Raw genomic sequence first — 15,761 nt, 5'->3', positions numbered from 1 at the left:
TGTCCAGTCTGCACGCCACAACACAAATGCAGGGTAAGTACGCTGTGAGGATCTTGCTGGAGACATGAAGACCTTCAACCTAGAGGCTTCCAAAGCAAAAACAATTTTGACAACTTAGAAGACTCATGACATTCTTTTCCCCAGTATTACTTGTTTAATTACCATTTGCACCAGTACATCTTATGCTTTATATACATATATCTTTAATTTTTGCTTCTTCAGCTTTTCAAATACATAATATATTATCTCCAGAATACTAAGACAATACAGAAGAGGCTCCTAGTTAGTTGTTAATTGGCGCCATGAACTTCCTTGGTTGGGGAATTGATACATAGTTGAAATGACAGGACCTCACAAGGATGTGAGCAAACAAAAAGACAAAGAAAACAAAATGCCAACCCAGCAGAGTCTGTGACTTCGCTTGCAGACTACAGCCATCCACAAATTCAGGAGGCAGGGAGCTGAAGTACAGTGAGACTGCAGGAGTGACTATGAAGGCAGGGGAGGGCTGGCAGGGGGAAAACACCAAGAGAGCCAGGGAATCAGGGTTAAATGACTACTTAAAATACATCCAAGAGCAGTTTGGTCCCCACTTCTGCAAGTGGAACTGCAGCAGCTTTAGAGCTATTTCAAGAATGTTGCTCCCCAGAGGGATGGTCTAAGTGAAACTGTCTCCAAAATGCCCTCAAGTGTAGCCAGACAAAAATGACAAGAGACCTTTGTCAGTACAAGGTGCATATGTCTAACTACTCTTTTAAAAAAAAGCCTCACCAGAAAATTTTTGCCCAAACGGAAAAATTTCCTTGCTAAGGTGTGCTAGAGACACAGAAGTGTTGCTGTGCTGAGTGTTCAGAACAGGAAGAAGCCTTCCAGCAAAGCACCAAAGCCCTAGTGTTCCAGTAAGTCGGTACAGCTGTCCAAGAGTCACTGAGACCACCTTCCCAGCTAGTGTTTTGGCTTCTGAGCCAGCATGAAGGGTAGCAATTCAGCATTGTGAGGTTTCTGGCCTGCCCTGTGAGTTCGCCCAGAGTAATCAACACTTACACCCCAGATCACATCCACAGCTGCTGAAGTACTGTCCACACTGAAGGGCCTCAGAAAACTCTCCCAAAGAAAAAAGTAGCAAGTCATGGCCTTTTACCTCTAACTCCCTTAACCACATAAGAAATAGAGGGGGCTTGGACACATTAAAAAAAAAAAAAAATCTAAGTCCCAATAACCAGCTCACATCCCTGAAAGTTGGATTGAAAGAAAAGTCATAATAAGGAACACAGGTGGGAGAATTTTGCTCCCACAGATCTCAGGATTGAGCCTACTATATATTTCTTGAATTGAAAAGGGGAAGGAGACTGTCCCTTCACCAGAGAATAATCTATTTTCCCACCATAATTCTTACTGTGGATATGCAATACTTGTAACACAGTGCCAAGTCACAAAACAAGGCCAGGGCTCAGGATAGTGATGCAGGAACATGAAATGCTGAGTGGTGGCAATCACCTGGTTGTCATCTAGTGCAAGTAACTACCAAATTGTAAAACCACGCTTTTTTTTTCTTAAAGCTATTTCCAGTTAAAACAGCTCAGTGACAGTGAGGCCTTTGCTTGGGGAGAAAGGAGTTAAAATGAGTGAAGTTCCTCCAGTGAACCTGCAAGCCAAATCAGGAGCCCCGAGGTGTGGTGCCCACCTGAACTACAGCGCAAAGGCAGCAGGTCTACTCAAGGACTTGCATGACTCCTCCCACAGGAGCATGAGGAAATCCAGCACTACCAAGGATTGCACCAAGGACAGAAGAGTAGTGTGTGCATTGGGGAGGGTCACTCCTCACCACAAATGTCAATAATCCAAGAGGGTTTTGTCTTGAGGCAAGACCTATCTCCTTAGAGGTTCCATTTAGCAGGTGTAGCCAAATGCAGCTGTCCTCAGCACCGCAAGCTGCAGGGACTGCAGTCACTACTGAAAGCAGCCACAAAAAGCAACAGCCTAGCCATAGAAAATTTAAAGGACAAGGAACCCAGAGGCACCTACCCAGCCTCCTCCTGTACCCACTTTCTTCAAGATTGTTGCTTTCCCTGTATGGAAACACAGGGAAAAAGAGCTAGGATGTACCATATATATAATGGCCAAGTGGATGGAGGAGATAATGCTACCTCTTTCCTCCCTGCCCATCTTGGGAGGAGTCAGTATGCTCTCTTTAGGTTCAGTGGGATCAAAAATACTAAGTTTAAGTGAAGGTCTGATCTAAAAATGAAGGATTGTCCCAATTTGATTGAAGACTAGAGAGGTTTGTGCCCCCTCTGATCCCATTTGGTGCCTCTAGGTCATCAGTTTGTCCCATTCCACTGCTTTGATCATTCAGAACTGGACCCAGTTGGACTGCTGAGGAGCCTGATTGGGAACAGCACTGAAATAAAAAAAGGAGAATGAAATGAGCAGATCCAGTAAGACTTCTTGACTTACGGTTCTTCCCACGCCCATCAGGACGCTACCCTTCTTGTGTTCCATTCATCACAGTTTACCTGGATGCAGTGCTGAAGTCTCCCCAGAGGTCTGTAGTAGCTGATACTGGTGCCTTGGATGCAGCTGCAGGAGCATCTAAGTCTAAAAGAATATCTAAGGCAGAAGAGAGAGAGAAAAAAATACATCAGGCTTATCAAGAAAACCCCACAGGCATTTAAACTGTCACCTTAAACAAACTCCTGGATGCAGGGGCAGAAAATCTTTGAAGGGACTCCAGTTTTCCCTCCAGGAGTTAGACTTTCTGAGGGGTTTGTTGTAACAGCTTGTCCTTTTGCTCAATGTGTACAGAACCTCCAGCTGACACTCCAAGGGTACGTTGTCTTCAGGAACTTTTCAGTCTCCACTCAGCACACCACATGACAGATTTTTCACTTTATTTATATGTCTCTCCCAGCAGACATAAGGCTCAGACTCAACCCAAGCTCAGCAGTCGTAACAGCTGCCAAACAGGCACCACCTTAACAGTACAAACCATGCACTGGGACCACATGAGCCTACTCAGAAGCTCGTGGTTTCTTCTCGCTCAAACCTGTGGACAGCACTGCTGAAGTCTCTGCCTTCACAAAGGCATCATCAGCTCCCCAGACACCTCTGCATGGTCACACTTTTAGCACAGCATCCAGAAGATTGAAGCAACCTCTTTGTTACAGAATCACAGGATGACTTAAGTTGGAAGGGACCTTCAAAGATCATCTCATCTAATCCCACTGCCATGCCATGAGCAGGGACATCTTGCACTAAATCAGGTTTCTCAAAGCCCCATCCAAACTGGTCTTGAACACTTTCAGTGAAGGGGTACCCACAGCTTCTCTGGACAACCTGTTCCAGGGTTTCACCACCCTCATGGTAAATAACTTTTTCTTTATATCCAATCTAAATTTACCCTCTTTCAGTTTAAGCCTTTACCCCTTGCCCTGTCACTACAGGCCCTGGTAAAAAGTCTTTCTTCATCTTTCTTACAAGCTCCCTTCATACACTGAAAGGTCTCCCCAGAGCCTTGTCCTCTCCAGGCTAAACAACCTCAACACTCTCAGCCTTTCTTCAAAGGAGAGGTGTTCCAGCCTTCTGACCATTCCCATGGCCCTCCTCTGAATTCCCATGGCCCTCCTCTGGACCCAGTATAACAGGTCCACATCCTTCTTGCACTGGGGACACCGCAGCTGCCAAAGAGAGAAAAACCCTTGGCACACACCATGTCTCAGAGGGCACTGCTGGCACTCGGTTGAACACGGGCTCGCTGAAGCAGCACCTGCCAGTGTCTGAGAGACTGCTGGCTCAGGGCTAAGGTTTACCTGCACTGCTTGCATTACTGGATTTCTGCACAGGTGGTGGTGTGACGTGGTTGGCAATGGCTGTGGAAGAAGGGGGAGGTATAGGAGGGGCTGCTATTTTGCCTCCCGGTGGGGGTGGCAGCAGACTTAGGCCCCCTGATCCAGACACACGGGGCTTGGCTGCTCCTCCTTTCTTTGACATCATGTTCTGTATTAAAAATAAAAAAGAAGTATAAAGAAGAGTTTCCATTGGCATATCCACAGAAAGAAGCAGGGTAAACTGGTCTGCTTACCCCAATGTTCAGTTTGATGGTCTGCCCTTCCTTAAACCCTAAGTCTAATTTGGGACGTGTGTCAGCTTCCTGGGACTCCTTGGAGATTTCAGTCTCCTGCTTCACCCACCTAAAAAGAAAAGAGGAAGACATGAGACCCTGTGGCAAAAATGAACAGTGTTTTAGAAAAATGTGTGGTTTCTCTCTCCATCCCACCAAAACACCTTGCCTTGTCAAACCAGCTACCTCCCTACCCTGGTGTAGCACAGCACAAAGCTGGGAGCACCACAAACCCATGAGGCTGTTTAACACTGCTCCTGGAGCATCACAGGACCTAAGCTTAAGACTTACAGCAGAACCCTGCAGGGGCTCTCAGTTTGCATGACAGCTGGCAGCACACTCAAGTGTCCCTTGCCAGAGTAGGGCTTCAGGGCCACCGCAAGGAAACCTCTGCTAAATGAGCATGCACCACCACCCACCATGTTCTACAGACGAGAGGAAAAACAGCATTCCAGAAAAGCAAAACTCACTTGAAGTGATCCTGCAAAGAGACGTTGAAGTCAAAGGCATCACCCCGATCCGTGAAGCCAATGCCTATAAAAGCACTTCGTCCTAGCAAGGAGACAGGAGGAGTCACTCGAGGTACCCTGCAACTGGGCTACAAATCCTTCTGCTTGTCCGCTCTACCTCTCTCTGACACACCTGCAGCTGGAAGCCAGCAGCTCACAGCAGTTCATTGTCCCTAGCTTTCAGGATGCACCCTTCTCCACATGGGGCATGCTTGGAAACCAAATGCTCCTTCCCAGCCCAGCCCCCAGACTCTGTGCAATGCAGAGAACCTCCTCTGTTTACCTTGCCCTCACACCCCTCCACGCACACCACCTGGCCCTTTCAGCACTCCCAGCACCATTTCCATCCTCCTGGCACACTCCCAGCTCCACCTGGATATCCTCCACCCACAGCACTTGGCAAATACATTGGCCCCCAACTCACCAGTCCCATCCTGAATTCGAATGACAAAGTAGCGGCTGGAATCTGCCACGGTCTCCACTGCAATGCCAGGGTATTGATCTATAGGAGCCTGGGCAAAAAGTTCTCCTGCAGACAAAGAATCAGGTGTTAAGGAGAGCAACTGCTTGCTAAAGCGTGGCCAGGGCTGCCATGCACAGCTCTGGGCAGGCTTAGAAACACCGGCTCACGGGCAGCAATCACAGCCACAGCCTTGCCAAGGCACAGCCTTTCCCTTACCTGAAACTTTATCCTCCAGTTTTATGTAAGCAGTTTTGCCTTTGGAGGTGACACGAAGCCGCCCTGTCCAGTCTGGATGGTCCAGTTTCCAGTCAGATGCCCTGAGAAGAAGAGCAGCTGATCACTGACCGTAATCGGCCTCTCCAATTCTGCCCAGCCATCTCAGCAGAAGTCTCTGCTCCCAAACCCTCAACACCTTGAGTTGCCTCATTCCACTTCCAAAACAAGACATGGGGTCTCAGCTCCTCTCTTGTTGCTGCCAGTTGACACACGACTGTGACTGGCATCTCTGGGTAAAGGGAAAGAGACACAGCCCAGAGAACATCAATTCCTCATCTTTATAAGCTTGCAAAAGAGGGAAGACAGAAGCCCAGAAGCTCACTTGAACAGGAAATCCACAAGCAACTAATAAGTGACTTCTGAGCACCAGGAGGACCCCAAAAATTAGTTAGTAACACGCTGAAAAGCCACTCCATTATTCTACCCTATTGTTGTAAAAAACCACTGAGTACTTCTGAACCCAGAGGCAGCTGACTTACACCAGGTAAAATGCACACACAGACATTTTGACTGACCCATCCCACTCTTTGCCACAGAGTCTTGTGAAGGAAAAAAAAGAAAAAAAAAGGAAAGAGAGAAAAAACCCAACCTACAGAATCACAGAATATTCTAAGTTGGAAGGGACCCACAAGGATCACTGAGTTCAACTCCTGGCCCTGCACAGAACACCCCATAAATGACATCATGTGCCTGAGAGCATTGTCCAAACGCTTCTTGAACTGTGGCAGGCTTGGTCCTGTAAAATCTACAGGATTTTACAACTGGAAACAAATATCCCCGGCCAGGTACAACATCCGCCTACAGTCTGTCAGGTTCAGGGAGTACACAAACCCCCTTCTCCGGCAGGCCTGTGGGCACAGCTTACACAGTCACACTCTGCTGCTTTTGGCTGACCAGAGAAGGCATTTCTAACTGCTGGTCCTGCAGCCTCTTCTTAAAAATCACCTCTAATTCCTCCTGCCTTCCTCCCCGCCACTGCGAGAGCTACCAAGCCAAATCCAACGCGCCGTTATATCACATCAGCGTCACATTCCAGGGAACCCAGCAAACCGGGAGCAGACGTCAGCTCTGCCTGGAAGAGCAGGTTGCACCCTCACCTCCTGCCCCTGATTAACAGGGCAGCCCCTGCTCCTCCACAGCACGCAGCGGAGGTTCCTCTACTTTCAGGCGCTGACCACCCGCCCACAGGAGGCAATTCCCGCCGGCGGCTCCCCCAAAGCTCGGCTGGAGGGGGCTCAGGGCATGGCCAGACCTGCTCGCGGTCACAGGACACGGCTTTGCCAAGGAGCGAGGCCGGGGCACGGCACGGCACAGCCCGGCCCCCGGCTGCACTGCCCGTCCTGCCAGCCCTGCGGGCAAGGGCTGGGCCAGGCCGGGCCGAACCGGGGCGATCGCGGGCGCCGCACGCTCCCTCACCTGTACCCGCGGTTGGAGGTGCGCGGCGGGATGCGGTAGACGTTGACATCGGGCTTGACGCAGAGAACGGACTCATACTCCAGCTCGGCCGCCGCCATGTCGGCCGCGAAGCCCTTCGAGGAGCGAGCGGCGGGAGCCTAGTGACCAGCGGCGCTACCCACGCCCATCTTTGATGAGGGCAGACACCGCCTGAGGGCGCCGGCGCGGCCGGGCGAGACGCGGGCCACGTCGGGGAAGCGGAGGAAGCCATCTTGGACCCTGGCAGCGCGGAGGGGGGGCCGGAGGGCGCCATCTTGGAGCCGCCTCTGACACAGCAGCGGCGTCCGGCGCCATCTTGGGGCCTGGCAGGTCCCGCGGCGGGGCGGGCGCGGCCATGTTTGTGTGGGGCAGCGGGAGGTGCCGGGCGGGATGGCGGGAGGAGCGCGGCTGGCGGTGCCGCCACACGGTACCGACCTGCTCGTCTGGAGCCCTCGGGGGCTGCTCCCCTGCCGCCCTGGGCCAAACCTGGGGGTTTAAGTAACAATGTTTTTTCTGTAGTGCGGGGATTAGGTGGCTTTTTGGTAAAAGAGCAAACCAAAAAGGAAATGCGACACAAAGCACGACAGGTTTTGCTGCTGGAAGTGACGGAAATGCCAGCTATGCAAAGCTTAATTTCAGGAGTGGGTCTTCCCCCAAAATGTGGCCAAAGTCAGGGTGTAGATATTAGTTTATTTATCAAGAATGATAAGGCTGGCAGCATCTGAACCACTCTTTTAATGGTGCTTCTCAGTGGAGACTGGTGTTGAAGTTTACTGCTGTGCAGCATCCTGTGACTGAGTCTCTAAAAGTATCAATGTTTACTCTGAAAAGTGGAAGAAAAGGCATAAGAAAAGTTACAAAATTACATAGAGCCGTGTCTGAGCATTCCTTGTCAAGCACTGGAAGGGGCTGCCTAGGGGGGTGGTGGAGTCACCATCTGTGGAGGTGTCAAGGCAAAAATAATCACTGAAACATCACTAAGTTTGAGGAATTACTCTTTTTTTTTTCTTTCTTTCTTTTTCTTTTTTTCTTTCTTTTTTTCCCCCCCTCCCAATAGGGAATAGCATTAGTTAATGCAGACAGAGCCATTTCCAGCCATGGCTGTCTAATCATCATTCTCTATATTTTTTCTTGTTCTATAACTTTGAGATCAAGGACCAGTACAGCATTCAGAATCCAAGAAGCAGCTTACATTTACCTTTTGAATAGAGTTGCTTGTTGACTTAATTTTTCATTAGAACTTCCTACAGTGACTGCTAAGTTCTTTCATTGAGCACTAATAACTTACCGGGAGTACACCCCTCCATGTGCATAGTTACGGTTGCTTTTCCAAATTCAATGATTCACAATCAGCGGTATTAAATTTCACCTACCTCTTTACAGTGCTGTCATTCAGCGTGCCACAGTCCTCCTACAGTCGCTCTAGAAGGAGAGCATCTCGGATGAGGGAGTGGCAAAGGGCCAACTATTATAAGGAATGTGAGGAAAGACTCACAAGCAGCACCAGAATGCTAGGAATACATCTCCCATTCAATTCCATTGAGACTTAACCAGCAGAGGACATAACGTTCTTCTGCCTGGTTCAAACAAGCATCTCTGGACCAAAAAAATACAAAACACTGCCAATAACCACTGAAGTTTAAATTTTTATTTATTTATTACCTTTTTTTTTTTTTTTAAGGATTCAGCAGAGAGGTTGAAATCTTGAAATAGAACATACTTAAAATCAGATTATGAAAGCAATGAAGGATCCATATTCTTCCCACACAGAAATCTTCAATTAAGGAAAACCAAAGAACAGCAGAAGTCTTGGATGGAACTTCCACTGTGTGAAAGATCATAGCTAGCTAGACATGCCTCTGCAGAGAAACAAATGGAAGATTGGAGAGGGGCTGCAAAGCTTTTGAGAACTGCAAAAGTAGAAGAAATATAAAATACAAGTGAAATTCTCAGTTCTTACCAAAGTGTTTCAGAGACAACCTGCTTACTCTTGCAGGGGGGAGGCTTTTTTAAACCCGCTGGTCATGTTTGTAGAGTTGCACATGGGTGTAACTGTTTAGTAGCTGACAGACTGGTGCGGTTTTGTAGTAACAAACCTGGAATGGCAATACACATGGCAACTTGCATTACGGCTTTACTTGCACCGGCCAGTTGAGCCTGGACATCAAGATAAACTTCAGTCTGAGCATCCTCATAGGCAAGCTGATGGCACGTGGGCTAGATAAGGGGATAGTGAGGTGGGTGGAGTAGTGGCTGAACTGCTGGGCTCAGGGAGTGGCGGTCAGAACTGAATGCATCTGGAGACCAGTCACTAGTGGTGTCTGGCTGCAGCTGACACTGGTTCCATAATAACTCTTCATTTATGACCTGGATGATGAAGTAACATGCACCCTCAACAAGTCTGCAGATGATACAAAGCTGGTAGGAGTGTGGCTGATGCACCAGGTGTCTGCGCTACCATTTAGAGGAACTTGGACATCCTGGAGAGCTAGGCAGTCAGGAACCTCATGAAGTTCAAGGAGAAGAGAAGAGTTCTGGGGAGGAACAACCCCATGCACTAATAAATGCTGGGGGCTGGAAAAGCACCTGGAAAGCAGCTTTGCAGAGAATGATGATGTTGTGGTCCTGGTGGACAAAAAGTTGAACATAAGCCAGCAACGTGCCCCTTGTAGAAAAGAATGCTGATATCTGCCAGGGCTGGATTAGGAGGAGTGTTGCCAGCATGTCAAGGGAGGGGATCTGCCCCTCTACTCAGCACTGGTGAGGCCACATCTAGAGTGCTGGGTCCAGTTCTGGGCTCTCCACTAGAAGAGAGATGTGGACATACTGAAGTGAAATATGTGGAGAACCACTATGGTAATTAAGGGACTGGTACAGCTGTTATGCAAGGAGAGGCTGGGAGAGCTGGAACTGCTCAGCCTGGAGAATTATAGGATGATTTGGATTGGAAGGGACATCAGAGATTATCTAGTTCCAACCTCCCTACAATGGGCAGGGACACCTCCCACTAGACCAGGTTGCTCCAAGCCGCATCCAACCAGGGAAGAGAGAAGGCTTAGGGGGATTTTTTTATCTGTCTGATGGGAGCACTAATGGGGATGGAAATCGACTCTTCTCAATGGAGCCTGGTGACAGGACAAGTGGCCAGGTAGACACTCTGAAACATGGGAAGTTCCATCTGAACTCAAAAAATCACTTTTTTACTGAGGGTGGTTGAACATTGGAACAGATTGCCCCGGAGAGTTTGTGCTATCTCTGTGGAGATACCCAGACATAACTGGACACAGTCCTGGTCAATCTTCTCTAGATAACCCTGTTTTGAACAGTGGGGTCGGGCTAGACAGTCTCCAGACAGTCTTCCAACTTCAACTAATCAGTGATACTGTGAATTAGAGCCTTTCTCAGCTAACTCAGTCTGTTTATCATGAAGGAAACAGGGAGAGCCAGAGTAAAATACAATGTGATGGTTTGGAATTGACATCAAAGCTTAGAGAAGTTTTAACCTGGAGGATAGAACTGGTGAAGGACCTTCCTGCAAACTAGGGCTTGACTGGCAGGTCCCATGGTGGTGACTAGGCTCTGTGTCCCTCAGCCAAGAGGAGCCCATAGGAGTAACCTCCTATCAGCGCTGCCTGTCTGGGCCCGAGGAGTCCCCCCAGAAGCATGGCAGCTGAGAAAAAGATGAAGCTAGAGGAATCTTCCTGGCAGGCTGCTGGCTGCCTATCTATCTTTGTGGGTACAGCTCAGCCCTGGCCTGTCTTTCTTTTTCTGGTTTTGTGTTGGAGGCAGCATCTGTGTCTTTCACAGGCACACTCAGGAACAGAACTCTGCTCTGTCATGTTTCATTTTCCAGACCAAAACCAAAATACTGAGGCCGATTCTTGTATGTCTGGGCTTTGTTATTTCTGCTAGCAGTCTTGATTTCCCAAATTGTGAGGGGTGAGGGGGAACCCCCTTGTTAAGCATTACAAATGCCTTGCCCTGGAAGTCTTCTGTTTTTATTGTCTTGCCACATTTTGTGCAAATCAGCATTTCAGTTAACCACTTCTAACTTTTTGTCAGTCAAGTTCCTTTTTAAAAATAGACTTTTAATACCCTGAAAAGTAAAAGGCAGGTGAAAATCCTTTTGTCACGACCAGTCGTGTTTTGCGGAGTACAGTGTTCTGTATTTGATGAAGTAAACTGTCTCAAGCTGGGACAGAAGCTGATCTGGATTGATAAGAATCCTAGAAATGGGATTAGCTAGGTGAATGTGCTGACCTGGTAAGATGTAGAAGTGGCTACAAGACAGTAACAGATCAGACATTTGACAGCAACATGGCAGGGTTTGGACTTATGAATTACTTCCAGCAAAGGTCAGCACTGTGCCAGCAGGAAAGATGTCATTCAGTTTTCTTACAGAATGTAGTAACGTATATGTCTGTGATTATCATTCCTGTGTTTTCTATTAGTGCTTTATTTAGGGCACTATTTTGTTTTGACAGTTTTGAGAAACTTCCTGTGGTTTGACTCTTTATGAGCAGATGATATCTAAATCTTCAAATGACATTCAAATGAGTCATTTTATCAGGGTGGAAGAACACACTTGGCACACACATGCGCATGCAGGAAAAGAAAATGCAGTTCCTAAAATGTCATGTGAGTTTTTTCAGTCACTCCAGAGACAGGACTGATGGTACTTGCTCCCTGACACACTGAAATAACTGCTTCACTCAGGTAGGTATCATAAGCTGGAGAATTTTTCTCTTCTACTTGCCATTTATTATTCTTCACTCCTGAAAACCTCTCTCCCTCCTCCAGTTTCCCCTTCCATTTTCAAACCACATTTCAGCCCTTCTAGCACTCTTGAAAAACTAGTGTGGGCAGTATCTTCTAATTGATTCATCCCTCAGTTTACTTTGGAGTAGGACTTGTGTTACTATCTTTACAGCATTCCCTGTTTCCCTATCCCCTTCATACCATTTTCTGTAGCTATATGGAGAGGCAGCAGGGTTCAACTCTTGCAGCACTGTTCGCCAGTTGTCCCTCTAAAAGTTGCTTCTACATGGATCAGCAAGACCACAGGAAATGGAAGAAACTTGGGAGAATTTTAAATTAAGCCTCCAGCTTTAAGTTAAGCCTTCCAGTAACTTCCTTCATAGCCTTCCTTGCAGGTCACCCTTACCTACCTACAAGTCTCTTAGCAGATATTACCAAAAAATGGATAAATCACGATGTTTATTGCAATTGTTTATCTCATTTTCTTCTTAGTGAAGGAGTTCTAACACTTACGCATTGCTCCACATTCAGACTGTATGTTATGCAAGAATGAGATTGATGGTTTGAATTTTTTTTTTAAATAATATTTATATTTAGCCCTGCATACAACAGTCTCTAGTATTTAAGTACTGGCATGATAGAGGTTAAAAGAGGGTCAGTTGTCTTACTGATGTCTTCTCAGTTGCTTCTGCAGGCTGTATTCAGCTCTTCCCTCTTCAGTTTCCTTGCATTTTGGTAACAGTTTTAGGGACCTTTCAGCAGCACAATTGCCTTCATCAATTCAGCAAGGGTTTACTTAACAGGAGTTTTATAGACAATTATCTTAATGCCTAAAGGATGAAGATCAGGTTCTTTTTATCAGTTCTGTCTTGGCTTTGCTGATTTTCTTTTCCTTTCTAAATTTACTAAGTCCAAGAATAATTGAGCAATTAATATTTTTCCTCTATTAAGATCATAGTTTTAAAATGTCACTTAAGTGTGCTGTAGGTCAGCTTCATTGTCTTGCAATAAGACACCTCATATCTAAAATGGCTCAAGGACATTACTCTGTGTTTTCATTTTTATTTCAACAACTAAATATCTATCTGTTCTTCTTAAACATTCATTTCTTGTCTTTCATAGAATCTTAAACCATTAGTGTCTTGCCTTTCTCCTCATCAAGATAAGCTTTCCAAGGAACCAGCTGACAGCTCAAAACACAAGCAAAGGAAAAGGAAGTGGTCATTGACACTTCCCTAAAATACCCCTTAGCCAACAGAGTTTATGTCCTGTCTATTCTATTTGTAATACCCAGAAAGTGAAGCAGGGTTATTTCAGCAAGACAGGCATTGCTTTCTTAACTTAAACATATTTTGCCAGTTATGACAGAAGAAATTGCTCATTTTAAAGGAAACAGGAACTAAAAATGCTGATCTGCCTTTCTGAAGACAGAAGTCAATCAGGAAACACACCAGGGGACAGCATGGCCATGTGAATAGAGAGGTGCACTTTGCAGACTAAAAAGAACCAGACAGAAATCAAAGGGGGTGACAGAGATAGGAGAACATAAGTGTATAGAGCCCCCTGCTTGAATAGTGGCCTTACATAACTTAGCCACGAGAATGATGAAGGTGTACAATGGGCTTATTAGTAACAAACTTGTATAGACCAATGCCTTTGTACCCTGACAGCTCTGTACTGTCACCTGACTCAGGGATGCTTCAGTAAAGGTTAAGACAGGAACTTGGGGAGAAGGATGTGAATTGCTAATTTGCTTTCTGTTTTATAGCTGCAGAATGCCTCAAGCCCTGGGCAATAGCAGTTCACAGGAACAGGCTGCTGTATATTATGCACCAGAATCAATTGTCTCCATTGCTATCTTCATCATCGTTTTCATCATAGGTATCCCAGGCAATGGGTTGGTGATCTGGGTAGCTGGTCTGAAAATGAAAAGGTCTGTGAACACTGTCTGGTTCCTAAACCTTGCTGTGGCTGACATCATGTGCTGCCTGTCCTTGCCGTTTTCCATTGTTCACCTGGCCCTTCATGAACACTGGCCCTATGGCTGGTTCCTCTGCAAAGTCATTCCATCAGTCATAATCTTCACCATGTTTGCTAGTGTCTTCCTACTCGTGGCCATCAGCATTGACCGGTGCCTCCTGGTGATGAAACCTGTCTGGTGCCAGAACCACCGAACAGTGAAATTTATGTTGCTAATATGCGGCGGCATTTGGATCCTGGCCTTCATTTTCTGCTGCCCTGTCTTCTACTACCGTGAGACAAGCATTTACGATGGCAAAATGGAGTGTCGGTACAATTTCGGAGTTGATGATTATATAGATGATCCTGTAAATGTGTCTCTAAATGAGTTAGGGGAAGAATACTCAACCTACAATGATAGTGACTTGTGGGGAAATACCAGTGAAGGTAATTATTCAGTACCCCTTGCCTATGTGATAATAAACATCACTAGGGTTATCTTTGGCTTTGTGGTCCCCTTTGGCATAATGGCAGTTTGCTACGCCCTCATTGTTTTCAGAACACGTGCAAATCAGTTTCACAAGCCACACAACAGGATGCTGCGAACAATTGTGTTCGTGGTAGGTGCATTCTTCATCTGCTGGGCTCCATACCATATAGTTGGGGTTCTCTGCATTGTACCTTGTCTTGGAACAGGACTGATGGAGTCACTGATCCTTTGGGATCACCTCTCTACAGCACTTGCATATGCCAACAGCTGCATCAACCCCCCACTTTATGTTTTTGTGGGACGGGACTTCAGGGCAAAGGTACGGCAATCGGTGCAAAGAATCTTGGAGGGTGCCTTTAGTGAGGAACTCACATCTTCAACCCTTCACAGAAGCCAGACTTCAGCAGAGAAGAACCTTAGCAGCACCTTGTAATGCAGGACTTCCTATCACCAGTGTAGAAAGAGCAAGCTATGGCGCTGCACATCAATCACTCTCCACTTAGCAGGTGATTTTGCTCCAGCATGTTTGACTAATCTACAGCTCCAACCCAGGACACTGCAATCATTCCGATCATGACAGATAACCCCCTCTCTATCCTACACTAGAGAGATGGGAAATTGGAAGTACCGAGTAAAAATCTGAGGGATGACTGTGGTGAAGCAGAAGACACAGTATTTTAAACCTACACAGAGTATTTTGAGAAAGCAAGGCTGGCTACAGATTTGTGGTGGGAATCATGTAGTTGGACCTCTCAACTGAGATGAGAATGTTATTTTATTTGCATATGTCTATGTTCTACAGCTCCTGTCTCTGATAAAGTGCAGATAAAACTAACTCCGATGCTGCTCCTCAGAAGGTCATCACATCTTCTCCCTGTGACTCTACTAGGGGTCTGAGGTGGGTGTGGGAATATCTGAAGATTTCCCTAGAGGGTACTGCTACATTTCCTTACAGCCATGCACTAGAACAGCACTTGCCCCAGTCAGCTGCATTGAACTGACTTTTGTGCCCTGGTACACGCCCAATATATTTCTTTGTTCTGGCAAATACATCACTGTAGGGTAGTAACTGGTCAATACACATGCTGTACCTATGTTCATTAGCATGTGCACACTCGCTGTTTCCCCAACACTCCCTCCACCACCAGAGTGCCAAATCTTCCTTAGGAAGTAGTTTGAGATTATCCAAATGTACCTACTGCATTCTGAGATGGCACACAAGCAGGATTTGAGCAACTGCAGTCATTAATGACCCAGATTAGGTGACTGCTGGAATATCAGCCATTTGGCAAAACCCTGGAACTGAGAAGTGATAACCCTGGAACTGAGAAGTGATTTTGACCCTGAGAAGGTGGGGAATGACCATGTTGTGGCTCAGTCACATCAGGCTCTATTTACAAGAGAGATCTGCTTCTTATGCCCTTCCAGCAAAGAAAAAGTTTCATCCAGTCAGGTTGTTTGGGGTGGTCCCAAGACTGAATGTTCCCTGCTCCTGAAAAGCAAAAATATATTTACTACATACTCTATGGAAGCAGTTTAAAATCTGCTTTTTGTTCTAGTCCTTCCTCACAAGAGAAAGGTCAGGAAATAGTACGACAAACAGACATTATGCATTGGTAGAGTTTTCACTCTGCCTTTCTGGTAAGCATGAGTTGAAAGACTCTTAGATCTCAGTGCCTTGAGAACAGCCAGCTGGGAGAACCTTCAGCTCTTAACATCCTAAAAAGTCTGTGTCTAAAGTACATCCAGGTG

General features: G+C 46.5%; 2 protein-coding genes across 3 annotated transcripts; one reads left to right on the top strand and one right to left on the bottom strand.

Moving 5' to 3' along the window:
* Positions 1-131: 131 nt before the first annotated feature.
* Positions 132-6,990, bottom strand: NECAP1 (NECAP endocytosis associated 1). Its single transcript, XM_042024280.1, has 8 exons — positions 6,785-6,990; positions 5,309-5,409; positions 5,054-5,158; positions 4,591-4,672; positions 4,082-4,190; positions 3,810-3,996; positions 2,517-2,610; positions 132-2,401 (listed from the first exon to the last, which is right to left on the bottom strand). Exons 1-8 carry the CDS (start codon positions 6,880-6,882, stop codon positions 2,353-2,355), a joined length of 825 nt encoding a protein of 274 aa, XP_041880214.1. The 5' UTR covers positions 6,883-6,990; the 3' UTR covers positions 132-2,352.
* Positions 6,991-9,873: 2,883 nt separating this feature from the next.
* On the top strand, positions 9,874-14,844 carry LOC121662740 (C3a anaphylatoxin chemotactic receptor-like). 2 transcript variants are annotated; one of them, XM_042024271.1, is made up of 2 exons: positions 9,874-11,518; positions 13,442-14,844. In XM_042024271.1, the coding sequence occupies exon 2, from the start codon at positions 13,486-13,488 to the stop codon at positions 14,440-14,442; it is 957 nt and encodes a 318-aa protein (XP_041880205.1). In that variant the 5' UTR covers positions 9,874-11,518; positions 13,442-13,485; the 3' UTR covers positions 14,443-14,844. The 2 variants fall into 2 exon arrangements, with proteins under 2 accessions (XP_041880205.1, XP_041880204.1); XM_042024270.1 differs by having other exon boundaries at positions 9,875-11,518; positions 13,329-14,844.
* The last annotated feature ends 917 nt before the right edge of the window (positions 14,845-15,761 follow it).

This window comes from Corvus kubaryi, unplaced genomic scaffold, assembly GCF_017639235.1.
Source record: "Corvus kubaryi isolate FWS band 111438036 unplaced genomic scaffold, C.kubaryi_AGA036_p1.0 37260, whole genome shotgun sequence".
Classification (NCBI taxonomy): Eukaryota; Metazoa; Chordata; class Aves; order Passeriformes; family Corvidae; genus Corvus; species Corvus kubaryi.
This window is presented reverse-complemented; position numbering and strand designations above follow the sequence as displayed.

What these genes read in the sequence shown, in the direction of transcription:
- NECAP1 (XM_042024280.1), bottom strand. Translation starts at nt 6,882, where the DNA reads ATGGCGGCGGCCGAGCTGGAGTATGAGTCCGTTCTCTGCGTCAAGCCC. An exon ending in ACTGGAGGATAAAGTTTCAG is followed by an intron (nt 5,159 to 5,308) that starts GTAAGGGAAAGG and finishes CTTTGTCTGCAG; the next exon opens with GAGAACTTTTTGCCCAGGCT. An exon ending in TCGAATTCAGGATGGGACTG is followed by an intron (nt 4,673 to 5,053) that starts GTGAGTTGGGGG and finishes TCTCCTTGCTAG; the next exon opens with GACGAAGTGCTTTTATAGGC.
- LOC121662740 (XM_042024270.1), top strand. Translation starts at nt 13,336, where the DNA reads ATGCCTCAAGCCCTGGGCAATAGCAGTTCACAGGAACAGGCTGCTGTA.